Source organism: Erpetoichthys calabaricus, chromosome 11 (genome assembly GCF_900747795.2).
Source record: "Erpetoichthys calabaricus chromosome 11, fErpCal1.3, whole genome shotgun sequence".
NCBI lineage: Eukaryota > Metazoa > Chordata > Cladistia > Polypteriformes > Polypteridae > Erpetoichthys > Erpetoichthys calabaricus.
Window position 1 is genome coordinate 139,731,572 of NC_041404.2, and position 23,487 is coordinate 139,755,058.

General features: G+C 52.4%; 1 protein-coding gene across 1 annotated transcript in view; it reads left to right on the top strand.

Moving 5' to 3' along the window:
* Window positions 1-22,140, top strand: part of snx29 (sorting nexin 29) — a 477,274-nt gene extending 455,134 nt beyond the window's left edge. Inside the window, exons 20-21 of the mRNA XM_028814109.2 lie at window positions 14,979-15,118; window positions 21,491-22,140. Of these exons, the coding sequence (XP_028669942.1) occupies window positions 14,979-15,118; window positions 21,491-21,623 (273 nt within the window). The 3' untranslated portion in view covers window positions 21,624-22,140. The remainder of the gene's footprint in view (window positions 1-14,978; window positions 15,119-21,490) is intronic.
* Window positions 22,141-23,487: the final 1,347 nt, after the last annotated feature.

A 23,487-nucleotide genomic window follows, 5' to 3' on the forward strand; every position in this document is an offset into this window, starting at 1 on the left:
ACGTCATACCCAGGACGGAGCAATGGCAGGTTTAGGGCCTTGCTCAGGGGCCCAACGGAGTGGAGTCACTTTGAGCGTTGACGGGATGACCGGTGCAGATCCCTACCTCAGGGCCACCACTCCGCCCACAACTTGGAATGATGAAAATCTAAAGAAGGTTCACGATGCAAGTTACGGAGATCATCGTCGGACTGTTGAAGAGACTTCTGAATTGACTTGTGTGTTCTTGGAGTTCTTGCCACCTTCCCTACTCGCCTCGTATCTGTGCTCCGTGTGACTTTTTCTTGTTCCCGCATATGAAATAAGAACTGAAAGGAAAGCGTTTTTGTACCGCGGAGGAAGTCAAAGAGAAATCGCTGCAGGTCTTGTACAGCGTTCCTCTTCGGCGATTCCAAAAACGTTTCCATCAGTGAGAAAACCATTGGGACGAGTGCAGTCATTCACATGGAGAGGACTTTGAAGGAGACTGAAGTTTCAGTATGTAAAAATTATTAAAACAGTTTGTTTTGTTTTTTTCTTCAATTCCGGTTGTTTTACAGTCCCAATCCCCCTCGTATCTCCTGTTAATGTGGCACCGCTGTACGTCGGCCTGAGCCCCAGCACCAGAGTCAGGAACACCGCACTTGTTCTGATCCTCCCTGAACTGGAATGGTGAAGGTGTTAGGACCTTGAGAGCTGCAAAGCATGCAAGGCCCAAAAAATACTCGACATGAGCGGGGATTACCATCAAACCCCTGGCTAGATACAAAAAGGGCAACAAAGAATCTTTATAAATAAAATGATTTATTTTAACAAAAGTATGACAACAATAAGCTCAGATGGGCACACAGGGCAACGCCAAAAGCAAACAAAATCCAATTCTGAAATCCAAGAAGAAAAAACAGAACACGGGTTCAAACAAATCGAGTAAATGAACCAAAGCACAAGAGAAACTCCCCACCACTACAAGCACCGTCACAGTGAACCGCAAGGGACTGTGGGTTTTCCCAGCCGTTACAGGATTGTGGGCAGCCCCTTGATGCTGATGGATAAAACACATAAAGGAAGATGCGCAGATAATAATAATAATAATAATAAATTTTATTTATATTGCACTTTATATTTTAGCAATCCCAAAGTGCTACAGAGTAAAAATAGAATAATAAAATAAAAAAAAAGAACAGAAGAGTCTATAAAATACTTTAACAAAATGACTTTCTAAAAAGATGAGTTTTTAGGTTTCGCTTAAAGGCCTCAGTCGACTGTGGGGCTCTCAGGTAATCAGGGAGGGCATTCCACAGCCTCGGCGCCACCGATGAAAACGCCCTGTCACCCATGCTGCTGAGCTTAGTTCTGGGGACTTGAAGAGTGTTAGTGAGTACAGAGCGGAGGGAACGTAAGGAGTTATGGGGGGTAAGGAGTTCCTGTAGATAAAGAGGGGCATGTCCATAAATGCACTGATGGGTAAGAAGGGAGACCTTGTACTCTATTCTGAATGAAACAGGGAGCCAGTGAAGGGTTTTCAGGATTAGGGTGATGTGATCATACTTTCGCACCCTCATCAGGATCCTGGCAGCGCTGTTCTGAATATACTGGAGTCTCTGGATACTCTTGCCAGGAATCCCAATGAGGAGTGCATTACAGTAATCCAGCCTGGAAGAGACAAAGGCATGGACGAGCTTCTCTGCATCTGCCAGGGTGAGTAATGGGCGGAGTTTGGCGATGTTCTTGAGATGGTAAAAAGATGACTTACAGAGATATTTGATGTGGGTGTCAAAAGTAAGTTGGGAGTCCATTCTAACACCCAAATTAGTAACAGATGTGGAAAGAGGAATATTTTGGCCAGAGAAAGTAATACTGGTGATGGTAGAAGAGCGAAGATGATGTGATGTACCAACTAAGATGGCTTCTGTTTTGGATCTGTTCAACTGAAGAAAATTGAGCCTCATCCATAAGATACATAAGAAGCTACGTGACCAACAATTTTAACTAAAAAAAACAAATTTGAATCCCATTCAGGGGAGGAGCCCTGGCTAAAACATGACCAGAATGACCCGGGACAGTCGGCCCTCCACTGCGACACCCCACTGATCCGGGTGGGACATCAGGGAAGCAGGGCTAACATAAATTAGGGCTATCAAAGAAACTCTCTCGCTCCGTCCGCTGATCCATTCGGAGCCAAGCCGGACCACTTCAGAGCAGAGACCAGTCAGCATACTAAGACAGAGAGCCCCCTGGTAGCCCGTTTATTCAGGTTGTATTCATATCATTGTTCCCAACACTCACATTTGTACACGTTGGGCACATTTTTATATACGTAAAGTGATGACACGTCCGTCATCAATGCCCAGGCGTAATGCCATCCTGTGTCCACAAGAGGGCGGCAGTCCGATGAACGAAAGCAATCAGCTGCTGTCAGATAGTAAACTGAATTGTGAAGCCGGAATGTTCAGAGCTCAATGAAGAAAGGCAACAACACATTAAAGAAAGGGGGGGGGGCGTAAAGCATGTCGGGTGGGCACAGGTGCGTAAACACATGACACAAACGTACTGACCGTTGTACTGTTTAACAAACGGGCGCCTCGCTCTCCTAGGCATCTGTAAGTCAAGGAAAGGGGGGACGCATTTAACTACAACAGCAGTCGGCCCTGAATGTGACCGGCCTGGCGAGAATAAACTTGAGAATTTGGGGTGGGGGGGCCATTCTGTTATGATCAACGCATTAAAGGGTCTAAAACGGGGTCACCTAAGGACCCTGCCATGACAAAGCAGAGCGCAGGTCCACCCTGATGCTTCTCTTGCTAAGCAGTGGGCAATGGAGGAGGACTTGGCTGGACGTGGCGGGTGTGTTTGTCGTGTAAAATGGACCTCCACTGGAAAACGTCATGAAGAAAGAAGCGAAGGGTCTTTCAAATTGAGGGCCGTCGACTAACCTGCGATCGATTTGTCCCCCCTCGGCCCATTGTGACTACGGCGGTGCGCTCTTCTCAGCTTGGGCTTTTCATTTTGTGCGTCGCCGTCCTTAATGCATCCAGATGCTCATCAGGCATGAAAAATGTCGAAGGGTTTTTGGTTGTCATCTCGACGGTATTATGAAGCCATTTGTCATCTCGAGCTCAGTGCCGATTATTTCAGCAGCGCTTTGCTTTAATTGACTCGTCTCTGAGAGGCTGCCATTGTTTTGGTTCTCATCGTCTGCGAATAAAATAAGTGGACTGTTTACCAGAATGAAAAGGAGAATCCTCTGGTCATCCTCAGCGGCCATTACTCCTTTATGATCCTCTCATTACACGCTCTGTGTGTGTGTGAGGGTCTGTGAGTGCTCCCCCCACCCAGCACGCCGTTGGCACGAGTCCCCTCAGCTGAGCGCAGCGTGCCGGACTTCAACAGATAGCCAAACTGAAATCGGCCCCCGATGTGCTTCTGCGGGGGGCAGCAGCAGCCTCCCTGTTGACTTTGAGATCTTCAGTGTGTTAATCACGAAAACAGAAGTGCAGTGTGACTCACGGTGCCCTGCGTGGTCACCATATGACACGTTACATACCAGGCCTGGTGGAGATCTGAGACCTAAAGGTCTCCACTGAGGTGTGCACAGAGACGACATACCAGATGGACCCATTGGCACAAACCTTCTACCAGTGTGGAGAGAGGCAGGGGCACCGACAGGGCCGGGCACACTGGCCCAGCGTGTGGACAGTAGGGGGGCGCTCCAGCTCCCCCAACACAACAGGCACAGACACAAGTTAAAAGGACAAAGAGTCTTTTATCTGTGGGAAACTCTTCCTGATAAGCGTTTCCCACCCCAATAACCACAATTATACATAATAAGCACAGGCACAGCTCTTTTCCTTCCTTCTCTCCCGGGTCACTGCCTCTGCCCAACTCGGGCACCCTGACGTCAGACAGCCCGCTCCTTTCATTTACTTCTCCTCACGTGGTCTGCAAGCACTTCTGGGTGAGGTGGAAATCCCAAGACGTAGGGACTCCCCAATCCTGCAGCTCCCCCTGGGACCCAACAGAGCTCTCCTCTGGGACTACAATACCCCTGGCATGCCCTGTGGGCACCCATATGGGAATCTGAGGCTGGGCTTGCTGCCATCTAGTGTCCTGGGGGAGATAAAGCTCGGTATCAATTGTGTCCCCCTGTCCTTCACACCAACGACAGACCCCATGGTGACACCCGTAGAATAAAGAAAATGGTGTAGTGGAACGATAACGGCATAATATTAATAAAAATGAACTAGAAAGAAAACGATGACTAAACCCAATTAGAAAAGCCATACAGGACATTAATGTAATATTAACGCCGGACACCAGGACTATGACGAGATCTTTACAATTTAGGAACGAAACAGGTAAAAATCCACAGCAGGAGACTTTCACTTTCTGTCTGCGGTCCGCTGTGGTGGGAGGCCATTTGACGGCAAACCTCAAAATATACAAAATATAAAGAGACGGCGCATGACATGAAACGACACTCACCTGGTTTGATCTTTTCCTGTGCTGTAGACAGAGGCACATGACTTCAGAATTAAGGAAGCAGAATTCATAACTAAAGAATAACCCGGAACTTGAGATGGATGAGGGGGGGACTGAGCTAGTTAGGAAGTTACTGGAGCCTGCGGCGCCGTGATGGGACAGCGACATCACTCCACTTGTTGGTATTCCGAGCGTTCAGATTCGACCAGATGAGGGTCTTCACCCCGTCTCTGTCTCGGCCTCACCGGTGGGCAGTGGTGTGCGCTGCTCCCTCATCATCTCCTGTCATTTTACAAACATTTAGAGATCCCGTGTCCTCCTCTGAGCACCGGCAGCGCGGACGTTTCCGGCAAGGCTGAGATGCAGTTTTTACTGTCTGTGCAAAAAATTGTTGTTGTTGAAGTGCAGAGTCCAGTGAAGTCCCACCAACATGGGCACGATGGCACTCGCTGGCACAAGGTAAGCGGTTACGACATTCTATAAGAGAGTTAAATGGGAAAGGCGCTCCCTGAGTGATGGCGAGGCTGAAAGGCGCTATATAACAAATGGGAGGGTTCTTGTGAAAGGTGGAAAATAACAGACAGATAGTAGAGTGTGTTTGTCTGCGTCCGCAGTGGTGGTCCAGTGACATTCTGACTTGCATGTCTGTGCCTTCACGTCAGCCTTCGCCAACTCACAATAAATACACAAAGCCCTGAAAATACTCGCAATGCCCACCTGGGGGGGGGGGGCGTCAAACCTGGGCCAATCCCACCAAAACAGCACAGAAGAATCTTTAAGAATAAAAAGATTGACACTATGGTGAAATGCTGTGTAGCACAAAAACAAGATATGAGGATCCTAAGGCAAATTATTTTTACATTTTATAAGAGAATTATATGTGACCAGTACTGCAAAACTGATAGACAGACATGACAGGCGCTATATAGCAGAGCGATGGACAGTTTGTTGTAAAAGGCACTACAGAACAAACAGAAAGGCACAATATAATAGATATGTGAAAGGCGCTATATGACAGATAGATTTAAAAGGCGCTATAAGAGTGTGAAAGGCGCTATATAATAGTGTGAAAGGTGCTATATGACAGATTTGAAAGGTTCTATAAGATAGATATGTGAAAGGCGCTATATGACAGATAGATTTAAAAGGCGCTATAAGAGTGTGAAAGGCGCTATATAATAGTGTGAAAGGTGCTATATGACAGATTTGAAAGGTTCTATAAGATAGATATGTGAAAGGCGCTATATGACGGATAGATTTGAAAGGCGCTATATAATAGTGTGAAAGGCACTATATGACATAGATTTGAAAGGCGCTATATAATAGCGTGAAAGGCGCTATATGACAGATTTGAAAGGTGCTATAAATAGATAGATATGTGAAAGGTGCTATATGACAGATAGATTTGAAAGGCGCTATATGACAGATAGATGAGTGCAGGTCTCGTTGTCGTGTGCACGGAGCTCAATGAAGTTCTTACACTCCCAGCTAACATGTTTGCACTCTTTAATGCCAGGATAAACTTTCTTTTTTCTTATATATTTAGATGTAAAAGGTGCCACATAACATTGTAACAGCGCTGACGAGTTACATCAGCCAGAGATGACTCACCCGAGCACAAGCTGGCATTACCTCGCCAGTGGCAGGGGCGCCTGTATAAACAGCATGTTTTCCCAGATGGCAGCCTGTCCTTTTAAGGGGGCTAACTGTGTAAAGAGCAGACAGTCCGGTTTGTCCATTGTGGCACTCGGTGCCAACGCTACAAAATATGACAAGCTGGATAGACATGAAAGGCACTCGGGTGGCGCAGTGGTGGCGCTGCTGCTTTGCAGTACGGAGGTTGTGGGTTTGCTTCCCAGGTCCCCCCCTGTGTGGCGAGCACTTTGAGTAGTAAATGTAAAGAATTCTTTTTATCATAACGCAGGGATGTGAAGGGCAGCGTGTGATTGATTGACGGACAGGTGATGGCAGGACTTGTAATTTTGTCACCTGTTCAGATTAAATATGTCAGATTCTTACTTGCATGTCCAGCCAGCGTGTAACATGATGCCAGTCTCTGACACAAGATAAACTTGTAAGAGAGTTTTAAGTGAAAGGTACTGCATAAGAGACACTTAAACTGATGGACAGACACGAAGGCACAATATGACAGACGGAGAGACGTTTGGATGTAACAGGCCCAGATGTATAACACAGATGCTACGTAACGTGAAGTACACCGTATATCACATATGAACGGTGCCACGTAATGGAGAGACAGGATGATGTGAAAGGCGCTATATAACCGCTAGCTGTCGCACTATTTGGATTGGCACACGTGGCTCTCCTGTCCCCGTCGGCTCTCTCCGCATTTTCTGGGACAGTTCGATGTGAAGAGTTCTCTGTGACTGATGGGCAGGCTGGCACGGAGGGCACCGTGTAGCTGGCGTATGAGACTGGCAGATCGTAGCAGGCGCTATATAGCAGATGGGTGACGTGTGCAGGGTGAAGTCTCTGGCTGACGCACGACGTGCCGTTTTTACATCTGCTGGGATGTTTAGAGGTCAGAGGTGCTGCTGTATAACAGATAGAGAGACGTGAAGGGCGCTATATACGCAATAGGTGGGTGGATAGAAGTGCGAGGCAGTGTGTGATTGGCAGACCGATGACAGCAGTGGCAGTAACCCTGTCACATGTACAGAGTCCAGTGTGAGTCTGTCTTGCACAACGGACCACCCTAAAACGGGTCGACGCTCTCGTCTCCTCTGCCACGATAAACACAAACGCAGGACGACACTTCATCGCCGATCACTGTGGTGGGCTCTAATCCAATTCGGACTGATAGTATGAGGGGGCTGTGGAGCCAAGTAGAGCAGAGGCATCACGCCAGTGCCCGTCTAAGCTTAAGCTACGCAAGGTGTGGTGCGGTGCGGTGCCCTCCTGCTGCCTGCCAGTTTACATGGCTGACCATGAAGTTCGACTAATAAGAAAAGAAAATGCATTTAGCTGTGGAAGACGAGGAGCCAGCGGACGGCACAGGAGAGGACCGTCGTCTTCCCCTGGCGAAGAGGCCAACCTTGGCACCACAATACGACGTCTGCAAGAGATGCTAGCTGCCACGGGCAAAGATTGTCAAGCTCCATGTTTCAAGGTCAGTGTGCAAAGTAAATGGTTACCATGACAACATGGGGGGGGGGGAGTTGTGTCTTGATTGGGAAGAAGAAGAAAAAAGGAAGAGGAAGAGGAAGTGCGGCTGTGGAAGTTGTTGTGAAACGGTGAGCCGCTCAGGGGGTCAACGGCGAGTGGTCAGAGTGGCACGGAGGAACACAGCGAGAGCCAAGGGAGCGAGGTGGGCTTTCATCGATGAGGCCTGCATTGAGGTGACCCGGCGGGCCGCCCTCCGTTAAACAGCGGACCACGAGTGGCGCCGCTCGGCGGGTCCTTGTTGTCTGCCCAGTTGTCAGAGCCGCAGGTCTCCGAAGAGAATCACAAAAGGCCGTTGGCGCAGCTGGCGGTCGTCGTCCTTTCTTACCGGACCTCCTGCGGGCCAGCGAGTAATTTGAGAGCCGGGCGCGAATTTTGCTTTTGAACGGCCAAACAAAGGAAGGGCACGCTTGGCAACCTGGCATCCCTGCTGGGCTGAGTTTCGCTGTTTGTGCCCACTTGGTGTGCCCGAGTTCCCGTTAATGGAGTTTGAATTTCCTCTGCGAGTGGAGTGTGGCCTGCGTTTTACACGGACAGGGGAGCCAGAAAGGCTTCGGACCCCTTGTGCTGTGGCGGTCAGTCATTGGCATTCATCTCTCGCTCCCTCGTCCTCGATGCCCAGCAGCACTGCTCAAAAAAATGAAAGGAGCCCTTTATAACGAGAGTATAGCATCACGTCAGTGACCCTTGGGGGCTGTTGATCTGCTCAGTGAAGTCGCAGGGGGGCTTGTTCATCACTTTCAGCTGCTTTGGTGCACTGTGGGGGGCAACACTGAGACGACCCCCAAAACAGGAATGAATGGGTTAACAGGTGGAGCCCACTGGCATTTTTCCCTCCTCATCTGTTTTGTCACTCGTTTCACATTTGGCTGCGGTCAGTGTCATCACTACTGGTGGCATGAGGCCATACCTGGACCCTACAGAGCTGGCACAGGTAGTCCAGCTTCTCCAGGATGGCACATCAGTATGTGGCATTGCCAGGTTTGCTGTGTCTCCCAGCACAGTCTCAAGGGCATGGAGGAGATTCCAGGAGATAGACATGGCAGTTACTCGAGGAGAGCTGGACAGGGCACGACGTAGAAGGTCCTTAACCCATCAGCAGGACCCACTGGCAAGGAGGAACAGGATGAGAACTGGCAGAGCCTACAAAATGACCTCCAGCAGGCAGGCAGGCCACTGGTGTGAATGTCTCTGACCAAACAATAAGAAACGGACTTCATAAGGGTGGCCTGAGGGCCTGACGTCCTCTAGTGGGCACCGTGCACCTCGATTGACATTTGCCATAGAATACCAGAATTGGCACCCTGTGCTTTTCACAGATGAGAGCAGGATCACCCTGAGCACATGTGACAGAAATGAAAGGGTCTGGAGAAGCCATGGAAAACGTTCTGCTGTAACATACAGTAGTTCAACACGACTGGTTTGGTGGTGGGTCAGTGATGGTCTGGGGTGGCATATCCATGGGGGGGACGCACAGACCTCTACAAGCTAGACAACGGTGGGCACCTTGACTGCCATTAGGTATCGGGATGAAATCCTTAGACCCATTGTCAGACCCTATGCTGGTTCCTCCTGGTGCCCGACAATGCCCGGCCTCATGTGATGAGAGGATGAAGGACTTGATACCATTGACTGACTAACCTCCCCCACCCAAGCCCCCCACGCTCACTCACCTCACCTCAATCCAATAGAACACCTCTGGGTGGGACATTATATTTCAGTCCATCCGACGCCTCAGCCTGTCCAGGAGCTCAGTGATGTCCTGGTCCAGATCTGGGAGGAGATCCCCAGGACACCATCTGTCGTCATCACCATGTCAGTCCAGGTCAGTAGAGACGGCCAGCAGGAGTTTATTTCCCATTGAGATCTGATGGGTTTTTTAAAGTGGTCCTTTAATTTTATAAAACTGAACTATGCCACTGACACGGGCGTCCGGACCCTTTTGTTGAAGCCCCTCTGGCAGAGACTCCTGGCTTCAGTCCTAAGTGCCCTTCAGTGTTCACCGGTGACCCTCGAGTATTTCTGCTGCGTCTTCTCCATCGACGCCTTTGAGGATTTTGAACCCCTGGATGAGGTCCCCAGGTGGTCTCCTCTGCTTGAGACTCGACGGGTCTGTCACATGTCCAAGTCCCATGATGCACTTGGTTGCTCACCTCTGCACAGCTTCAGGTGCTGCTCTGTCTTTTTCATATCCTGGTGACCAGAAGAACCTGGTAGGAAGGAAGGAGGGAAGCCTTCAAGTCTGTAAACGGTGCGAGCACAACAAACAACGACATCAGGTCCAAAAAACGGCGCCCATCCTATGATAAATAAAGCTGGTAGCAATGGTAAAGCCTGGTGTTGGTGTTAGGGGTCTGGGCGGCACCCCCTCGTAGAGTCCACTAGGAGTTCTTCAGAGTGCCAGAAGGTGTTTGAGGGTAATGCGAGACCACCTGAAAGCAGACCTTGTGACGTGACGATGACTCTAAGGTGTCCCTCTCTGTCCCCTGTCGTGTTTTGGCGTCGCCTGGTGGTCGTCCTGCCCAGCTCCGTCTTCACGGATTCCCCGCCCCCCCCAGTGAGTGTCGGGGGGCCGCACACGTTGTTTGAAGTGTGTTTTCAATATTTAGATCTCACCAGCAGACTGAAGCCAACGTCTGCCTCAGCCCTGCATGTGTGTAATGATAAATTAAGGGGGGGGTTTACTCTGAGCACAGGAGAGCCCACCGCATCTCTTATCTCCTGCGCCACCAGCAGAGCGCCAGCCACACAAATACACGCAGGCGCTGGGAAAGTCTTCAAGCCCACCGTTCGAGATTTGGATTTGGCTTTTGGGACCCGAAAGAGAAGAAAACGACTGTTTAGTGTCAAAGTGACAAGAGGATCTGCAAAGTGGTCCAAATAAATGAGATGACTGACCACCGTAAGCGTGCGCCCCCCTCAAGTCAGCCATGAGCGCCCGTGACTCTGTGCCACACACTTTAACACAAATGTTAGAAAGGCCTTCATCACACGCGGGGGCCGCAGCAACGTGGAGTATGTGAGCAGGTAGTGTGGTGGACAGGATGACGGAGCTCACTGGGCTGAGTGGTCCGCTGGCGCCCACTTTGCCATCTCCTAATCGCCTGTCGTTTGTTTATTTGGCTGATGCCACTGTTGGTTCTGTTTCTTTGGTTTTTTTGCCAACTGGCAGGTATTGCAACTTGCTCGGGGTCACACGGTGTCAGAAGTGGGATTTGGACCCCTCAACCTCAGAATCTGGAAGTCCCGAGGTGAAAGCACGAAGTGCTGCGCCACACTGATGGGTCACAATGGTGGGCGTGTCCACTCAGTTCTCCTTTGGTGGAAGTGGCCGTCGTCATTGGTGCCCGGGGTCTTACTGGCAGGTCTGTTCACTCTAAACTGGCCCACCTGTCAGTAGGGGGCATTCTCCCTTGGTTGAATGGGCTGTGATCATTACAGTTGGCACATTCCAGAGGGCTCCCCCCCCCCCCACTAGTACCCGTCATGCCAGTGTGGCCCTCACATTCGTTTTCTGATTTTTGCTGTTGTCTTTTACTTTCAGATTTTCTTTTTTTTGAAGCCTTCATTACGTGGTAGATGGCGGCAGGAGGAGGCCAATCTCGGGCTGTGGCATCGCACCGCGTCTCGGGCTTTTTCAATTACTGTGCCACGCTCATTTCCCCCGAGAGCGCAGCACGTCGTCCAGTTTGCTTGTCCACTTGCTCTCAATGATTATTGCTTAGCGGCTAATTAGTCCCATTTGTACGCCGTGTTCGCTCGTTTCTTTCTCTTGGTATCTGCGAAGATGGCAAATATCAGAGGGCACGAGGGGCCTGGCACTAACACGGGCGCCTGTGGCCGGAAGACACGATGAAGCTAATTTGACAACCAGTTGGAGAACAAAGGAACGAGCATCGTGTCAGCGGCCCCCGCGCCACTCTGAGCTGGCGGATCAGATACTTGAGGGGTCTCGACACTCGCGTCTAAGCAGGCCGAGACCCCCGCACCGTAGGCCCACCTGCCCATCTCAGTCTGGGCCACAGCAAAGGCTCGGCGAGGTCGGGACGACGTTCAGCTTCATTGCTGGTGACATTCAAGACGTCTCTGCTGCCTCCCGAGCGTCCCGTAGCCCCCTCTTCCGTTAATGGCGGCCCCTTACCGTCAGGATAGCGTTGGTGCAGCCGTCTACATAATACAGGAGGAAGGGGGGGCCACCGGGACCACCACAGCTCCACTGTTGCTCCTGTAGTGCCTCAGGGTTAGTGTCGTGGCGTACCGTGTGACGTTGAGTCGGGGGGCCGGTCCCACTTAGCGACTTCAGTTACTGGACCTCGGACTACGTGACTAAGAAGCGCAGGGGGTGACGGACCACACGGCCACCTCGTGACTTTTGTCACCTTCTGAGAGGCGGGTGCCTGTATAAGTGTTTGCCAGTTATGGTGGGTTTCAGCCCCCATCTCTGCCCGTCTTTCTCCATTCTGTTGTGGTACTACGGGCGACCCTCTCGACTGCCTTTGCGGTTGCACTGTGTGCCCACTCATTGGCTGTCAACTCTGGCGCATACAAAGATCTGCCCCTACGTGTTTTGTAAACCAGCATTTCTTGATGACTTTGGGGTCCGTAGCCCCCCTTAGTGTATCAAGCTTTGGTGAATCGGGCGCAGTCTTCAGATTTCCCCCTGGCTGAATTTAGCACGAGATGGGGTGGCCATGCCAGGCTACCACTACAGACCCTCGAGAGAAACCCCAGAGCTGGAACACCAAATAAGCTTCTTAAACCTGCCGTGAGTGGAGTGGTGGGAGGAGCAGGTGAGGTGGTCATCTGTGCCCACCCAAACTGGAGGTTACCTTCAGTTGTCATTTGATGCCACACTTGACAGTGCATGCCTGCCATACTGCACGGTGCCATCAGACCAGTCACAGTTTAAGAGTCTAATGGCGTCGGTGAAATCGGGCAGCTCTGCACTGTGTACTGCGCCAGCGCTTGCTAGATCTCCATTTTGGGGGTCTCTGATGACGTTGCCGGTCCCGTTTTGGCAGCATTTGCAGAGATGTCCCAAAGATCTTCTTAGATGGTGTCACCACTCTCTTCGGTATGAGCCATTGGGGTCCTGATACCTGACCGCGATGCTCAGTGCCCTCTCTATGCTGGAGGTGAGGGTGGGCACGGGGAGTCGGGCCTTTCTCTCGCACCACAGTTGCTGGGGTCATCTACTGGCCTGTTTGTGGTTCCTGGAGAGATCATTTGGGACCACCTCTGCCAGAGGATAAAGGTGGGTGGTCTGGTTCAGTGATCTCCGGGGTGTCGTTCTTACAGCAGACCCCCCTCTCTGTAAGCCGTCTCGTCATCAACACTGACCCCCCCCCATGAACTGTCCACAGACTTTATGGTGTAACTCGTGTAGAACCCGCTGTGACAATCCTGGGTCATCAGGATGAAGAGTAGAGGACCTTGAGACACCTTGAGGGCCTTGGGGGGACACCGGTGCTCAAAAGGGTGGGATTTGAGGTTTCCTAGAGTGCGGAATGTCGAAATTGTTTTTTTTGGGGGTCTGGTTTGGTGCCTGCACTGTGGAGCCTGTCCTTATGTAGGGTGATCAGGAGTTGGCAGTGTCACCAGCCTGTCACCGTGCCTGTCACTGTCATCAGTTCGCAGACAGCAGACTCGGGTAAAGTGACCCCAGTAACACAGATTTCAAAAACCTTCTTCCATGTTTGGCAGCACATGCCACTCGTTACAAAGAGGCACCCAGCGTAGCCCGGCGGTCATTTGATGTTTCCAAGACGTGTGTCTGGCGGAGGGGACTTTTCAGGCCCAGCAGGTCAAGCTTGTCCATGAGGTGCCAAGGAGGTGAAGTCCAAGACTGGCATCCGCACGCTTACATCTCGAGCCTCCAGGGGTGCCAGGCTCAGGCGGAGTGCAGTGGCACTGGTGTCACCGTTGGAGCGATTAGGGTGCTAAGCAGACGAGGATCCGATATGTGGGAACATCTGGATGTCGTGTCGGTCCTGACCGGACCCTCAAAACATAATGAGAGTGAGTGCCGTGGGGCTGATGGCCATTAAGGCAACGTGACCGTGGGGACTTGGGGACACGACGGAGTGAAAGAAGTTAAAGAGGGCAGTGACTCCGTGTGCCAGCTGGTGTGCCATGCTGCCTTAAATGGGTCGACTCTGTGCAGGGTCCTCCGCACTTTGGCTGGATTGAGGGGGCGGCAGACCATCCAAAGTGGTACAAGTTTGTTGAGGAAGAACTTAATAAAAATTAATGACATGTATGGAGCTACAGCAATGTGGGGGGGGGGCACTTCAACTACCACCGATGTGTGCCACCCACCTGGATGATGCGCCTGCAGCCACACATGAGCTCTTCAGTGGTGAAGGGGTCAGAGAGAGGGAGAGAGATGAGGACTGACCAGGCCGTGGTGGGCATCAGGATACAGCCTACTATTTATGAAGGGTGCCCAGGGATCTTGAATGACCACAGAGAGTCAGCACCGCGGGTTTAATGTCTCATCCGAAGACAGTGGTGGTCCACATTCAGACCACAGGGTGGTCGCCCCCTGTTGCCCTCACCAACGCCTTCTCCCAGCGGCAGCCCAGACTTTTCCTAGCTGGTCTCCCCCATCCAAGTTCAGGTGGGCGACCTCTAACCGAAGTGCAGGTGGTCCGGCTGCTGGCCACTCGCAGTCCTTGCAGGCCAGGGGTCCTGAATAGTCTGAACTCCAGGCTTCTGTTGTCTTTGGAGCCCTGAAAGTGACTCTGGTGTTTCCGGCCCACTGTGCCACCCTGACTGCTCGGCTCAGCTGATCTGAGGACCGTCCTGTCATGAAGATTTAGGGGCCGTCGTCATTCTGTGCTCTCAGCAGGGCTCACTCCTCGGTGGTCAGCCAGGCAGTGGGCTTTGTGATGGATGCCAGTTACAGACGTGTGGCCCACTGTGGTCAACAGTTGATGGACTCCCTAAACAAACCCCAGTTAGCGTACTCAGCTGGGTGGTCCTGTGGGACCTCCACCCTGCAGCGGCAGAACTCTTGTGAAGCTTCAGTGACGTGTAAATAAACCCATCGATGACAGAGTCACAAACGCGTGCCACTTATGTGGGGGTGGAAAGTCTCCTCCTCCTCCTCTCGTCTCTCCCTTCACTGAGTGGGGGGCACCATGGCAGCTCGTGAGACTCTGAAGACAAGACACCCAGAGGTGGTGACGTTGCTCGTTTGTCGTGAATTCTCTCACAGATGCCTTCCAAAATTTGACAGCGGGCAGTGCCTTGGGGTCAGGTGTGGGTGAGGCGGCTCTGTCTGGCACGTCCCCGATGTCGGTGGCCATCCTAACTTTATGTCTCCCTCCTGACAGGATGCCAAGTTTGTGGAGGAGCGACGGAAGCAGCTGCAGAGCTACATGCGCAGCGTGATGAACAAAGTGATCCAGGGGCTGCCCGAGTTCACCACCAAGCCCACCAAGGAGACTCTCGTCCGACTTCTCCCCTTCTGCATGTAAGTGTTGTTGGACCACACTGGGAGGGGGGGGGGGGGGGTCTTGTGGAAGGTTTTGGGGTCTGGCAGTCAGCGGAATGTCGAACAAATTGGGGGGTGATCAGGAGTTGGCGCCGTCGCCAGCCTTCAAGTTAAGGTCTGAGCTCAGGATGACGTCGGAGAGTGGTGACGTGTGTGACATGTAGCGTCTGTGGTGACGTGTGTGACATGTAGCGTCTGTGGTGACGTGTGACATCAGAAAATGGTGACGTGGTATCAGAAAGTGGTGACATGTGGCATCTGAGTTGTCACATGTGGTGATGTGTGGCATCAGAGTGGTGACGTGTGTGACATGTGGTGTCTGAGTTGTCATATGTGGTGACGTGTAGCATCTGAGAGTGGTGACGTGGTGACATTTGAGAGGGGTTACATGTGGCATCTGAGAGTGGTGATGTGTGGCATCAGAGTGGTGACGTGTGTGACATGTAGTGTCTGTGGTGACATGTGGCATCAGAAGGTGGTGACGTGTGTGACATGTGGCGTCGAGTTGTGACATGTGGTGACATAGCGTGGCATCAGAGTGGTGACGTGTGTGACATGTAGCGTCTGTGGTGACGTTTGTGACATGTAGCGTCTGTGGTGACGTGTGACATCAGAAAGTGGTGATGTGGAATCAGAAAGTGGTGACATGTGGTGATGTGTGGCATCAGAGTGGTGACGTGTGTGACATGTGGTGTCTGAGTTGTCATATGTGGTGACGTGTAGCATCTGAGAGTGGTGACGTGGTGACATTTGAGAGGGGTTACATGTGGCATCTGAGAGTGGTGATGTGTGGCATCAGAGTGGTGACGTGTGTGACATGTAGTGTCTGTGGTGACATGTGGCATCAGAAGGTGGTGACATGTGTGACATGTGGCGTCGAGTTGTGACATGTGGTGACATAGCGTGGCATCAGAGTGGTGATGTGTGTAACGTGGTGACATGTGGCGTCTGAGAGTGGTGACGTGTGGTGATGTGTGTCCTGTTCACTAAACCTTCACTGCAGTTTGTAGACGATGCCAGCGTATACCAGAGTGCAGAGGGTAATCAAGTCAGGGACGCCATCAGAGGTACCTCAGTGACGGTCAAACTCGCGGAGACCCCCTTTATTTCAAGGGTTAATGGAGAGTCACAGAGCGGAGACGTGTGGCTCGTTGATTGGCGCTGACCAGTCAGAATTTTCTCGGACTGTATACACGTGACAGTGAGGACCCCGTAATAGACACTAGGGGGCGACATATAACAACGAATGGCATTGAAGTGAGTGGACGTGGCACGCGGGTCGGGCTGAGTGTGGAGGTCTCACTACTGCCATGCTGGCACACTTTATGAAAAATAACAATGAAGGAATTCATGCACCGTTACCAGCAGTCACCTTGTCAGGTCTGTTACCTGTGAGTTCCGTTTTGTGCCCCCCAGCCCTCCACTGCTAAGGTGCTGGTGCCACCTTGGGGCGTCTCGGAGGCCAGTGGATACCCGTCGGGGTATTTAATCTGCCTGATTGAGCGACACTTTGAACTAAACCAGAGGAGAGGGCATCTCGTTTAGCAGGCTGACATCCTCGTTCTTGTTGGGTGGGCCGTTCTGACCCCCTACGAGCGTGGCAAGTGTCTTCACTGTTGGTGCCCACCAATGCCATGGCCGATGGAGCTCGTGTTCTGCCTCACCAGCCGTAAGAGCCGCACATAAAAGAATGGCCCACCGTGGCGGACGCGGGTCACTTGTCACCGGAATACAAATGACGGATTGAGGGAGAAGTGCCAGCCTGGTCACACCGAGGGGAGACACCTGAGAGCGACCCCTGAGGCGGTGGAAAGGCAAGTCCTAGTTAGACGTCACCGTAGTAAATCAGGGGGGTCGGGGGGCTCTCACGAAGGGAAAGTGGAGAAGACGTCGTCCAGAATGACCTCTGTGTTTGTACAACGTTAGCCAGTCAGGGGACAGGGTGTCGGGCACAGTGGCATATTGGGGACCTCTTGAGACCCCTCCACTGTCCCCTTACACGTGGCACCCCACCAGACTGGAGGTGGGGGTTTAAACCTTCAGTCGTGAGTGGAGAAGGTCACATCAGAAAGTCTTCAGACCCCTTCGATGTCTGCCCACCGGATTGTCTTGTGGCCGTCCGTCTGCCCGTCACGTCTTCAGGGAGGTCTGCAAATTGATTACCAATCAAAAACTGAAATCTCTCATTGCTAGGAGTATCGAGACCCCCTTGGCTGTAGCCCTCCAAACTGTGTCCTCTTTAGATGTTACTAGAACCTAAGTGGTGTCCACCTGTGACAAACCGAATTGACTGAAAGTCCCCCGCGTCCCCCACAATTCACACGGCCTGTCAGGACCGAGGAGGTCCCCCAGTGAAGCCCCTCGTGGCACCTTTTGGCCGTTTCACGGTGGCACTCGCTTTGCTTTTGCAGGTCCCTTTGTGTGTCGCCGAGCGTATTTTTTATTTTTTTATTCAGTAAATCTTTTTATTTTTTGAAGGATCCTGCGTTTGTGTTTCTATCTAGCAGGGGTCTGACAGGAAAGACCCCCTGGTGGGCATTTCTGGAACTCTTCAGTGCGTTGAACTCCCAAATTCATAACCGTAGCGTCACTCTGTGGGGACTGGTGAGGACTGGGGTCGGTTGGGGTGACGGTTCAATGACCCTGACGCAGACCACCCAGACAACGCTGTGACAGGCACACAGGAGCCCCCCAGCAGTCCACAGCTGTGGAGGAGTCCGTCTGGGGGGTCCACAGGCAGCCGTCACATATATAAAAAGTCAGGCGTGGTCAGGGTCCTGGGCCCCCCACTGGTCATTGTCCAGTCAAGTCTGCGCTGGCCATCTGCTCTCTCCGTCCATCGATGCCAAGGCTCCCCATGTCTCAGGGGTCTTCCCAAGGCCAACCTATAGGCCAAGCGGTGGCACAGCAGTGAAGGAATACAGTTTTGGGGGTCCGGAACTGGGGGCCTCCTCATTTCAAATCGGTTACCACTCTGCCATGAGGGTCTTGGGCTGGACTGGTGTGTCATTCTAGACGTCCACTGAGCAGATTTGTCTCGGGGGGTCCCTGAGGGTCCGAGGGCTGGCCAGCCTCTGATGTCTCGACAGTGTGCGCGTTTTTGAAATCGGCAGTAGCTTCATGCTTGGAATGGCGGCTCATCGAGGCAGAAGACCCACCTGCCCGCCGCCCACCCGCCGTCTTTAACCTCGCCGTGTTTTCACGATTTTTCATTTTTTTATGTATCCACAGATTGAAGTCCAGCTGACAATTCGTCCTGCAGTGGGCGCCCCGAACCCCCCCGAGTTCACACCGTTGCCCCCCCCCCCCGCACGTCAGCTTCTTTTAACACCTCTGAGCCCACGAAGCCCAGCTGATTGTTCACCCATCACGTCGTGGGTTCAGGTGTGTTGACTCCCCCTTTAGCACCTCAAGGCCATTCATTAAAATAAGTTGGCACGGTGGCACACAGCAGCCCGAGTTCAAATCCCCTACCAGGTACTGTCTCAGGTCTGCATGTTCTCCCCATGCCTGGTGGGCTTTCTTCCCACTGATGTGTATTTAGGGTGCCAGGCTTGAGCCTGCCTCATGTGCCAGGTCAGACTGTGGACTTTGGCAGTTTAGGAATTGGGTGCCAGAGCCCACCTGACAGCAGCAGGCACAAGGTGCCCAGTTTTGTTCTTACATCTTGTGTTTCTTTTTTCCTGAACTTGCCCTGTTGGTTTCCACGCAGAGCATTTGAGTTTGTGCCAAACGCGAAACTGAAACGCAAGGAAAGCGGCGACTTTGGTTTGTTTTTTGTTTTTCAAGTGAAGAGCCTGGCAGCTCCCTGGTGAAGCCGCTGCCTCGGTGCTAATGGACGCCGCGTTACGAAGCTCAAATCAAATCATTTGCACTCTGCTGGAGCGAAAACACGAGAAACAAAAGGCGCCTGATCGAGGGGCGAAGTTATTTTTATCATTTATTAGCAGACCAGCGCACTGCAGACGCGGCTGGCAGATGTGGGCTGCCTTTGTGCTCGACGTGATGTGCCAGTCGGCTGCATGTGGGCAGTTCATGTAGTCGGCCTTTCTATATAGCGCCTTTCACAAAGCGGGCCCTGCACACCTGATCACATGATCTGCCCTTCTTCACATCATCATACTTTTATAGAGCCTTTCACTTGGTGGTCCCTCCATGCAGTCGGCCATTGCTGCCAGCCTTTACATGGGAGATGCTGCACACCTCGGAACCCTCTGGGTATCCTCTATATAGTGCCTTTCACATCTCTCTGATTCGGTGCCCACCGTTGTCTTTATTGTTTTTCTGTGCCAGCCCAGTGTCTGTCTGTCTATCTTATGTAGCGCCTTTCCTGCCCCATATAATGCCCTTCACCCCTCCGTCATATAGCGCCTTTCGTGTCGTTCTCTGTCCCCTCTACCTCATGTAGCACCTTTCACATTTCTGATATAGCGCCAGTCACCCATAGCTCCACTGTAGTGGTGGTCTTCATACTAAATGTCCTTACTGCCAGAGCGGCCATCAAGAGCATGAAGGACGACCAGCAGGGCTGTGTAAAGGCGCTATATCAGAATAAAGATACTGCATGAGGACGGGGGGGGGGGGGGGGCTTATCACTCTGTGAAGGCCAGCTGAATACTGGCTTGTGACACTCAGGGTCATGTGATGTCACTGCAAGGCGCTTTATGATATAATAACGGGCAGTGTGAGTTTTGAGGGGGCGTTCAGTGTCCCCCCCAGGCCTCTGTGTGTGTTGCGGCCCCCGTGTTTGTTTTTTTATTTTTTGCCCATTTTGTCTGTTTTAGTGGACGCCCCCCCCCCAGCCCCATGCTCAATGCTCGAGTGAGCGGCGAGCAGGGGGTCCGCCCGAAGCGTTTTGTTTTTATCGAGCGTTGTGTTCCTCTTCACAGGATCAGGCAGACGCTTGACGGACATCGACGAGGGGTCTTCTAGAGGGGCCTCTTAATTCCGCTTGTCACACGTCACGAGGTGACACGCTGTCTTCATTAACTCGTCAAGTGCGGACCGCCGCTTCATTCTGGGGGGGCATCTCTTTATAATGACGGGATGGTGGGGGGCTGGAAATCACATCGGTAATCCTCAGACCTGCAAAGCTAGGACCACACCGGGGGGGGGGCGGCCTGGGGACCACTGAACATCATTAGCTCTTAAACTGGTGGAAAAGCTTTATGGTCTTGGGGGTCCAACCTGTAGGACCACTCGATCTTATTAAGAGCACAGCCTGTTGGGGTCTTTGACAGAACTGGGGGTCCGGCCCGACTGTATTGCAGGCCAGCTGGTAAGACCACCTGACCTTAATAGGGACACAGCAGGTGGAACTTCTTTATCATCTTGGGGGTCTAAGCTCTGAGACCGTTTGACTACATTAGGGGTCCAGCCTGACTGTACTGGGGGATTGCAGCCTGTAGGACTACTTGACCGTGTTAGAGACGGAGCTGGTGGGACCACCTAACTGTATAAGGGGTCCAGCCTGAGTATTTTGGAGGTCTCACCTGTAGGACCACTTGATCTTATTAGAGGCACAGCTAGTGGGACCACCTAACTGTATCAGGAGGTCCAGCCTAACTGTTTTGAGAGTCGGACCACTTGACCCGTTTCGGACGCCGCTGTAGGACCACTTGATTGTCTTGGGAGTCTTGTGGGGTACAGCCAGTGGACCACTTGACTGTATTGGTGGTCCATATTAGTGTTTTGTCCTGTAGGACCACTTGAGTTGGGGGGTCTAAGCCGACTGTGTTGGTGGGGCTCAGCCAGTGGAATGGTTTTATCACATTGGTGGTCTAGAATGTGAGACGATATTTGACCAAATTTGCTGTCCAGCCTGACCATATTGGGGGTCTCAGAGCTGGTGGGACCACCTAACTCAAGGGTAGACAGCAGGCCAGTCCTTCACAGCGCCCACCTGCACAGGGGGCCAGTTGGTTGGGTAGGGGGGGGGGGGAGTGGGTGCCAATGCAGCAGGGGGCACACTGAGAACACAAATGTGACCAGGCCGGTATTTGAAGTGCCACCTCGCCATGCCAGCTCTCTGCCCCACACCCTTGGTGGGCTACTCGTCTGACGCCAAGCGTTTTGTCTTTTGTGCTCAGAGGGTCACCTGCAGAGTGAAGTTCAGTGACGACGGGCCCACCACACCAGGGGCTTGTGTGAGGGGTGACAACGAGTGGCTGCCACTGCCACCTAACAGAAGTCCAGCTTCAAATTCAGGGCTGGGGGGTCTCCCAAGTTATTTAGGTGAACTGGCATGGACTGAGGTCGGTGTGCCCTGTGCCCTGGCCGAACTCTCACTGTGGGACGTGGACCCCCGTCACTCCGCCCTCCTCTCACTTCTCCTTCTGCTTTGTTTCCCAGGGACGCCCTGCCAGTGACGGAGAGTGGCAGCAAGCCTACCCGCTCCCGGGTGGCCTCCAGATTCTCCAAGTTGTCTCGTAGCCAACAGCGGGGGGAGACTCGCAACCCCGAGCCACAGAGTGGGGACCTCTGACAGCTTGTGGGCCCCTGACGACGTCCGGCTGCAGGTCGATACTTGGCAGAGTACCCTGCTGCATGGCACCCGCCGCCTTGCCAGGCATAAGTGCCCTTCTAGGAGGACGGCTTGTAATTGGTCAGCAGAATTGGGGGGGAGACGTTCACAAATCAATCAAAGCCTTAAGAGCAAAAGCAGCTGCAGATCTCCGGGTGGATTCGGACGCCTGGCTACTTGTATCTCACGAGACCACCCAGGCCCGGTGCCCCCACCACTTGTGATCCTTGCAGTAACAGATGGGCCGGGCCGGGGGGGGGGGGGGGGGGGGGGTTCAAGGGCTGGACGAGGGTCACTGGACATACGGGAGAGCTGAAGAGGTGCATTCTGGGTTTCTCCACGTCTTAACGCTCTGTCTGCTTTAACACTGGGGGTCTCGCATCGCATTGGGGTTTAGAATCACTACTCGCAGCACTTTCTGGTGTCGTTGTTTTTTATTATTGTACTGATACTTTTATAAAGCACGAGAGAAAATGAAGTTTATGTCTCTTATTTATTACACACCAAACCTTAAAGTCGAGGCACTCAAGACGGGGGGGCCCAGTCAAGTCCAAGGAGCCGCGGCTGGCAGTCGTCGTGCGTTTTGCTAAGCTGACCCCACCGGGTGTTTTGATTGATTTTTTTTTTTACGTACTTCTAGAAAATCTGCAGACCACCGAATCTCCCAAGATCCAGGGGGTCCCGCCCCAGTGGTTGGTGGTTGTCGTTCCGTGTGTGCTTGATGCTCGGCGGGTGCCACTGCGGCTGCTGCTGTTCTTCCTATCACGTCATCAGCCTGTGCAGTTCGCTTCACGCTCAGCAGATGTCGCCACTCTTCTTTTTTTCTCTACCACGTCACCTCGTCGATTGGCTTCGCTGTGCAGTTTGCCATTTGAGAGTCGCAGACCCCCGAAGACTTCATGGAGTTGACCACCAGCTACATTTTTAGCTTCACCAGTGCGTATTGCGTCATAAACTTTCAATTACGACCAACATCAAGGGGCGATGGACGGATGTAACCCTTAGCGTCTTATAAGCACCAAATCCTCGCTTTCTGCAGATTCACTTAAAAGTCGAACCCGTTTTGTGGTCTAATTGTGCCCGTTTATGGCCATGCACTGCACAGCAGAAAACAATTTGGGGGGCCGAACATACGGCAGCGAAATGGGCGAAATTGCAGGTTTCTGATGCCCCCTTTGATTGCCCTGTAGGCCGCAGACAAACCCCAACTGCTCCAACAATCGCACGCATTTCACAGCGGCAGCAGGTGGTGATCACAGCTGATCCTGGCCCACCTCCCTGACCCCTAACACTATGATGCCCAACAACCCCCTCAATCCCCCCTTTGACAATTGTGCTAAATTCCTGGGGGGGGGGGGGGAAGCACAAACTCACTGGCATGCCAAAGAACTGGATCAAGACACCACAAAGGTTGAGAGGCACTGCCTTAGATGTTGGGGGGCCGCATGCGCGCTACATGTGTGCCTACTTGGCCCCGAGGGGCTCGGCTGAGCCGTTGAACTCCATTGGTGATGGGGGCTTGCAGCTGTTTTCACACTGATTGTCCCCTCCCCTTTGTACACTCCACCCATCGCTGCTGCTGATTGGATGGTTTAGTGAGGTCCTCGGATCAGCCCAGCTGTGGCCGCTCACACCCTCTGGCACAGGCACCGTCTGCTGAGCGTCAAGCAAATTACAGAGTAAGCCGATTGATTACGGGACAGAAAGAAGATGAATGACAGCCTGTGGCACCTGCTGAGCGTCAGGCACATACAACATGGCAACCTGCGGGTACTCGTGAACTCCTGGGGCTGCCATCTTGACTTTGGGAGGTCCGAGAACAAAG